General features: G+C 42.4%; 1 protein-coding gene across 1 annotated transcript; it reads left to right on the forward strand.

The window, feature by feature from the left end:
- The first annotated feature begins 2,276 nt into the window (after positions 1-2,276).
- LOC115168622 (troponin C, skeletal muscle) lies at positions 2,277-6,366 on the forward strand. The gene is made up of 6 exons (XM_029724072.1): positions 2,277-2,473; positions 4,468-4,522; positions 4,772-4,915; positions 5,053-5,167; positions 5,397-5,533; positions 6,182-6,366. The coding sequence occupies exons 1-6, from the start codon at positions 2,471-2,473 to the stop codon at positions 6,211-6,213; spliced, it is 486 nt and encodes a 161-aa protein (XP_029579932.1). The 5' UTR covers positions 2,277-2,470; the 3' UTR covers positions 6,214-6,366.
- Positions 6,367-8,458: the final 2,092 nt, after the last annotated feature.

The following is an 8,458-nucleotide window of genomic DNA, read 5'->3' on the forward strand; positions in this document are numbered from 1 at the left end:
GCTCCTTCCTCTGCTGCTTGGTCCTTGAGTGGTGGGTGATTCTGTCACGGTTGTCGTCGGTGAAGGAGGACCAAAACGCAGCAGGTACGTGTAGGCTCATCTTGACTTTTATTAAGTACAAAATGAACACCAAAATAACAAACAGATATACGATCGACAAAAACAGTCTGGTAAGGCACAAGGCGAAACACAGAACAATCACCCACGAATCACAAACACACCCCAATATATGGGACTCTCAATCAAAGGCAAAGAGAAAACACCTGCCTTCAATTGAGAGTCCCAACCCCAATTAATCACCCATAGACATAAACTCACTAGACTCCACATAGACATACATAAACCTAGACCATAAACCAAAACCCCGGAAATACTAAATCAAACACCCTTTAAACAAACACACCACCCTGAACCACATAAAACAAATACCCTCTGCCACGTCCTGACCAAACTACAATACTAATTAACCCTTATACTGGCCAGGACGTGACAGTCAAAGTATGACCATGCTTTGGTTTAGTTTCCCTGGCACTGTTTCCACATGCTAACGTTTTATCATTTGTGGTACAAATCGATATTAGCATTTTTCGCACATCATGTCCAAATCATATGAAAGTATTTAACATTGATTGTGAAGCTCAACAAAGTCACTTGTAGATGATGTGGACATAATCTTGCAGTATCCCATGAACAACTACAGAAAACGGATTTATTTTTTTAATGAATGCTAGTCTGTGTCACTGTGTTACATGTCATCACTGAAATTGATCTGACAGGTGGATCGGATTTGTTCCTCACTTCCCACTGTGTTTCTCTGTTTGACAGTGTGCTCTGCATCGGTCTGTTTACAGGAAGTCATGACATCTAAAGAGACAGTAATAGATGCCTGGGTCATTCCATGAAATAAAGTGGCGTAAGTGGGGACACTTCAGGCTGAGGAGTAAGTTTCACACATTCCCCATGGCGGTACACAAGATTAACAAACAAAATGTAACTGTTAAAACACTTCTAGCCTAGCTATCTATGGGTAACAGGGTTGACACAGTAAGTTTTCCACCACAAAACACCAGAAAATGGCCATAAAGAGTACAACCAGCTCAGCTGCTTTTACACTATGATTTGACTAGTAGATGTTCAATTTTTCTTTTAAAGGAATAGTTCAGTTCACATAACAGGTTTGACCTTAAAATCAGGTGCAGATGTAAATTAATCACTAATCACATTATATAAATAATAATGTTCTGAAATGACTTTGTCAGAGCAAAAATAAAGCTTGGGCTTTACAATGATGGTGAAAACATGAAGACATTTTGGGGCTGAGTGATTTAAAAATCTTCCAAGAAGTTGGAAATACTTGATGAGGGTCATGCTGATTCTTGACACTTAGCAAATTTTTATTCATATATATTTAAAAAAAATATATATATAAGTCGTGAGTCTGATTACGATTGCCAGTCTATAACACACACCGATGGGCCTTGGGAACAGATACTGTATATTTGCAAAGCCAACGAAACTCAAGATCTTGAAGGATTACTATGAGAGAAACCTGATCGGGCATGGAGAGCCAATGAAGTGGATCGGGAGATTAGTGGCTGACAAGGTCACTCCTTGTGATTGGTCTGTAAGAACAGCCAAAGAGCAAGCAGCGAGAGAAAGATAGAACACAAACACACAGACACGAAACTGATATCTACAGTTAAATTTAAAATATCAAGATATAAATGTCTTCAAAAAGTAGTTGTTGAATTCTATGTTGTTGTATAATTAGATGGGTTTGATATCCTTGTTGAGACCTCTGATCTGTCTGCGTTTTGGCGTTTCTCAATGAGGAGAAAAAGAGATCGGTGGGATAGTTGATTTGATGGCACCGTTGTGCGATGAGAGATCATAACTTCATGTGCATGTCGTTTACAGATGTCACAAGTCCCAAGGCCGTGAGTATAGTGAAGAGTGCAGACTGAGTGAAGACAGAAAATCCTTCCCCCTTATGTCCAGCCCATCCCACATACAACCCAAGGCTAGTGCATGTGTGTGTATGTACGTGTGTGTGAGTGTGTGTGTGTGTGTGTGTGTGTGTGTGTGTGTGTGTGTGTGTGTGTGTGTGTGTGACAGACAGTGTCCATCTGCTGTTAGATGGTCAATTGAACACTTGCCATAGTAAATGTCATTGAGACTGCTACTCTTGTCCTTTAGCTAAATATGGAGGGAGCTTAAGGAGAGGGGGGGAGTATGAGTGAGGTGGAGGTTTTGTGGCATTGCAAAGTAAGCAGCAAGACGATTGGTTGATGCTAGTCCAGGCGAAGGGCTTCTTGCCCAATCCTGATCATATTCAGACAAAAGTTACCTAGATAAGGGGTACTTATTGGGTAGTCATAGTACTGTGTCTATCAACGGTGTATCAGAAAGCCACTCTATCCCTGGACTTCCAGCTTTCTCTCTGTTGTCTGTTGCAGCGGAGACAGTCACCATGGTAAGAGTCAGTAGAGGGAGAAACCGAGAGCGAACGAAGATGAGAATCTTTAATGAACAGATGTTTTAGGATTGTTTCGCTCATTCTGATTTTTTTCGACAGATGATGTGGGATTTTTTGCTGATATTTTGTTCATTGTGGGGAATAGAGTGGAATTGCTGAAGATGGATATTACTGATTGATTTGAAAATGGACTAGTCCTGCCTGTGATCAAACAACACACACACACATGCACACGCACACACACACACCAGCTGGCCCAGCAGTGGAGTACAGCTAGACCAAACAATTTACGTAAAGAGAGCTACTGATTTGACCGTTTAAGGCTCTAGTTTTGTTCTTGTAGCCCACGCACCAAGATCTTGCCTTTTTATCAATTTGTTTTTTATTTTTAATTTTTCTATTTGCTTGTATGAGGGATATTAAGTTGCATGTACCATAGAGCAAACATCATGCGGTATAATATCGAGTGTACGTACTTCAATTCACGTGGTAGTGTATGCCGTTTTTCCAAGGCCACCATGGTCACCAAAGGTTACTGAGACAGTGATGCTGGCTAGACAGAACATGGTGACAAAGTGATTGATAGTGACAAAGTGAGTGATTGACAGGTGGATGGCCAGCATATCTGTGTCTATGTGTCACAGTGTAGACATAGACACTAGTAATGACTCTGGCATAATCTTTTGACATGCCAGAGGGAGGCAGGATAATGAATGTGAGGGATTGGTTTGCGGGGGGGAAGGGGGGGGGACTGCTCAGAGTGAAAGGAGTTGTTAAAGAGGATGAATGAATCAGTGTAGGGTCCAGACTGGTGGGACATGGCAGTGATTAACTATCAACTCTCCCTGGAGGTGTATTAAGTAACTGTCATATTGTTTGTTGTTGAACCCATATGGTTCAAGGAGCAAAGACAGACAGACAGTCCTATATTCCTTCATTACTTTTCTTGGAAATAATCTATATTGCTTTTCTGCTGCTTTTTAAAAGTTATACAATACGTTCATTAATGACATGTAAAGGAAATAAATAATGTTGTTAGATTCTTATTTTCTACCACGAACCTGTACAAATATGTGCAGAACTGTTGGTTCTGTTTATGGGTCATTTGTTCTAGACTGAAATGCTAAATGAAAATAAGGTGCTAAAAGTGGAAAGTTTGTGAACATTTAATATTCAGTTAAATTGTGATAATGTTGCTGGTCATTTAGCTTGATGTAGATGTGTGAGGAGTTGCTGCCAGTCAATGGTAGGTAGGTGGAGGTGATGACAGATATATGGGGGGAAATAAGTGGCACAGTGGTTAAAGGCACCGCATCTCAGTGCTAGAGGCGTCACGACAGACACCCTGGTTTGAATCCAGGCTGTATCACAACCGGCTGTGATTGGGCGGCGCACAATTGGTCCAGCGTCGTCTGGGTTTGGCCGGTGTAGACCGTCATTGTAAATAAAAATGTGTTCTTAACTGACTTGACTAGTTAAATAAAGTATTTTTTACTAAATGACCCATCCCATACAGTGTGATAGCATCTGCCTGCAGCTATAGGGTGTCCAGACTGTGGTCTGAATCCTACATGCTCTCTTCAATGACAGCTCTACGGCACAGTTGCAGTCAATTAGAATTGAAGGCAGTCAATTCAGGAAGTAAACTGAAATTCCAATTCAATAATTTAAAAAAAGGGCAATCTGTTTTAAATTACTTCCCAAAAAACTATTTAAAAAGTATTTCCATTTTTAAAGTTTAAATTCAAATCACTTATTGAATTGACTACCTTCAATTGGAATTGACTCCAACCCTGCTCTACAGTACTTGTATTAATCTTCTCAGAAAGGTTTATTTTAATATATATATATATATATATATATATATATATATATATATATATATATATATATATATATATATATAATTATATAATACCACAGGCACAGTGAGCTAGTACATGAGAGAAAACATATATCTGAATCCAACTTCCCCTATCCTCCCCCTCTAGCCTACTGAAACACAGAGTGATGCCCGCTCCTTCCTGAGCGAGGATATGATTGCCGGTAAGCCACGTGTGTAATAAATAGCCTATCCATATGTCTGCTTGTTCCTAACTTTATTGAGATACATGATTCACAACCATGCTGTGTGTATCACTTGACATTCAGCTATTTGGGTCGTGTTTATGTAGTCCTAGTCATACTCCCAATGTCAACAAAATGTGTCACTTTAAAATGCTCTGATTGTACCAAGAGCACATTAAGGCCAACAGGTGAGAATTTCTCTCAGTAAACACCGACTCTCCCCTCCAGAGTTCCAGGCTGCCTTCAACCTGTTCGACAGTGACGGTGGCGGTGACATCAGCACCAGGGAGTTGGGTCAGGTGATGAGGATGTTGGGCCAGAACCCGACCAGAGAGGAGTTGGCCCTGATCATCGAGGAGGTCGATGAGGATGGTAAAGTAACCGACTGGGTCAAATGTCAGGAGATAATTCAAATGTCTGGCCATGGTATTTCTACTATTATTCATACATCCCACGTCCCTGCTTCATCTCATGAGCCCCTGGCTGTCTTCCCCTCCTCCCAACACCAGGTAGCGGCAGCATCGACTTCGAGGAGTTCTTGGTCATGATGGTGAGGCTCCTGAAGGAGGACCAGGCCGGGAAGTCCGAGGAAGAGTTATCAGAGGTCTTCCGTATTTTCGACAAGTACGTCGTCCCCTGAATCATAACTCCTGGAGTCTCCTCCTTATTGACATGAAACAGAGGTTTCTCGCCCGTGGTTCACCATAACCAACCAGGGATACCATACGGTATCTGGTGGATGGATAATCACAGGACCCAGCCTCGTTCGGAAGCTCTAATGACAAATACAGCAGCTATGTGTTACATTATTCTAATGCATCTCAACTGATCTATCCTCTGCCCAATACAACAGAAATGGCGACGGTTTTATTGACCGCGAGGAGTTAAATGACATCTTGGCCGCCACTGGAGAGCCAGTCACAGAGGAGGAATGTACCGAGCTAATGACAGACGCAGACCTAAACAAAGATAACAGGCTTGATTTTGATGGTAAGACACACACTCCCACACCATCACAGGCTTCATTTGCTGCAATGTAAATATCATTCACATTCATGTGTTGTGCTAACTGAACATAAACTTGTAGATGATGACTAATAGTTGATGGTAAACGATAGCATAGAAACTTTGACTAGTGATTGGTTTGGGATTAACAGGGGCAATTTGGGTGCACAGTCTGTGGGTAAAAATAGACTGGAATGCACACACACACACACACACACACACACACACACACATAGTTGACTGTTTAAACTATGGTAATTTCTATAGGCTAGTTTATTTCTTTAATTAACATTAATGACCACTAGTCTTGACTCAACTCAACTCCCGCTGTTCTGGGTTTCTCTACAACAAATATTCACAACAGAATACAACGTTGGGTCTGGGATCACGGAAGTACCACATCCACATGACATTAACATGAAAGGGCTCATATAACATCGGTCCTCTGGTGACTGGACACATACAGGGTTATAGGGGGATACTATATATTGCGCTTGGGGTAAAAGGTTGTGGTTTGATGATACAGTAAGGTGTTTTCCTATCACACAGAAAGGGGGGTGGATCGGGAGAAAAGTATTCTCAGTAGTAGTTGGTGGGAGAGGATCCAATGAACTCCTTTTTTCTGTGTTCCAGAATTTCTGAAAATGATGGAGAATGTACAGTAACAAGACCAACATTCCTTTGTGACCCTTTCCATTTGTCACTTCTCCTGCTTGAAGAAAAGAACAACTGAATGGAAAATCAAATACAAAATTTAAGCCACATTTTCTTTTGGAGTCTTCCCAACTACTTACAGTAAAGAGTCTACCCAAAAACACTACAAATCAAATCAAAGTTTATTGGTGGCGTACACAGATTTGCAGATGTTATTGCAGGTGCAATGAAATGTTTGTGTTAATATCAGTAATATCTAGCAATACAATAAAAAATACAGACTATACAAAAAGTTTAAAAAATATACAAAATTAAGAAATCTAAAAAAAAATAGTTAAAGTCCAGAATATATACTGAACAAAAATATAAATGCAACATGGAAAGTGTTGGTCCCATGTTTCATGACCTGAAATAAAAAATCCCAGAGATTTTCCATATGCACAAAAAGCTTAATTTCTCTCAAATTTTGTGCACAAATTTGTTTACATCCCTGTTAGTGAGCATTTCTCTTCTACCAAGATAATCCATCCACCTGACAGGGGTGGCATATCAAGAAGCTGATTAAAGAGCATGCTCATTACACAGGGCGGCTGGTAGCGTAGTGATTAGAGCGTTGGGCCAGTAACCGAAAAGTTGCTGGATCGAATCCCTGAGCTGACAAGGTAGAAATCTGTCATTCTGCCCCTGAACAAGGCAGTTAACCCACTGTTCCTAGGCCAACATTGAAAATAAGAATTTGTTCTTAACTGACTTGCATAGTTAAATAAACACAGCTGCTGGGGACAATAAAAGGCCACTCTAAAATGGGTTTTGTGACACAATGCCTGTATTTGTCATAAGTTTTGAGGGAGTGTGCAATTGGCATGCTGACTGCAGGAATGTGGAATGTCCACCAGAGCTGTTGCCAGAGAATTGAATGTTAATTTCTCTACCATAAGCCCAGGACCTCCACATCCGGCTTCTTCCCCTGTGGCATCATCTGAGACCAGCCACCCAGACAGCTGAGGAAACTGAGGAGTATTTATGTCTATAAGAAAGCCCTTTTGTGGGGGGAAAACTCATTCTGATTGGCAGGGGCGCTGCCATGGGTGGGCTTGGGAGGGCATAGGCCCACCCACTGGGGAACCAGGCCCAGCCAATATATATATATATATATATATATATATATATATATAGAGAGAGAGAGAGAGAGAGAGAGAGAGAGAGAGAGAGAGAGAGAGAGAGAGAGAGAGAGAGAGAGAGAGAGAGAGAGAGAGAGAGAGAGAGAGAGAGAGAGAGAGAGAGAGATAGATATAGTAAGGGATCTGCCCAAAACAACTACAGTAATGATTCTACCCCAAAACACTACAGTAAAGTTAAAATAGGGTTTGAGAAAAGACAATAACTTAAGGTTATTTACCCCCTCCTCGATGCTGCCGATCTCAGTCATGTTGACTCTGTGGCTATAAATATACGTCCAACCCTTTTAAGACGAAAGGTCTTTCCGCTCCCCGCAACCTAACACTTCGCACCCAGCTGTCTCTTTACACCTGCTCCCTCTCAAGAAATGCTACACCCCTCTGGCCCCTCGCCGTCTCTCCCCTCGCCCTTCTGTGTCTCTCCTCTCGCCCCTCTCCCCTCGCCGTCTCTCCCCTCGCCCCTCTCCTCTCTGTATCTCGCCCCTCTCCTCTCTGTATCTCGCCCCTCTCCTCTCTGTATCTCGCCCCTCTCCTCTCTCCCCTCGCCCCTCTCCTCTCTGTATCTCGCCCCTCTCCTCTCTGTATCTCACCCCTCTCCTCTCTGTATCTCGCCCCTCTCCTCTCTGTATCTCGCCCCTCTCCTCTCTGTATCTCGCCCCTCTCCTCTCTGTATCTCGCCCCTCTCCTCTCTGTATCTCGCCCCTCTCCTCTCTCCCCTCGCCCCTCTCCTCTCTGTATCTCGCCCCTCTCCTCTCTGTATCTCGCCCCTCTCCTCTCTGTATCTTGCCCCTATCCTTTCTGCGTCTCACCCCTCTCCTTTCCGTGTCTCACCCCTGGCTCCTCTCCTTTCTGCGTCTCTCTCCTCTTGCGTCTCAACCCTGTACAGAGTACTTTCAAAATAAATCTGCTTTCATCTTTAACATATGTTTCCATCTCCTTGTTGTCATGTTGATCCAGTAGACTGGATCATTGTCTGCTCTTCTGTATCACTCCACTCTACCGTTTCTCTCATAATGCAACACTATCAGCCCTACCCTAATGAAACAGAATGCTCCAGTACCACTCCCCCTCTCCCCAC

The sequence above is a fragment of the Salmo trutta genome, chromosome 30 (assembly GCF_901001165.1).
Source record: "Salmo trutta chromosome 30, fSalTru1.1, whole genome shotgun sequence".
In the NCBI taxonomy this organism is placed as follows: Eukaryota; Metazoa; Chordata; class Actinopteri; order Salmoniformes; family Salmonidae; genus Salmo; species Salmo trutta.

Coding starts and splice junctions, on each gene's coding strand:
- LOC115168622 (XM_029724072.1), top strand. Junction 4,916..5,052: donor CGAGGAGGTCGATGAGGATG/GTAAAGTAACCG, acceptor TCCCAACACCAG/GTAGCGGCAGCATCGACTTC. Junction 5,168..5,396: donor GTCTTCCGTATTTTCGACAA/GTACGTCGTCCC, acceptor CCAATACAACAG/AAATGGCGACGGTTTTATTG.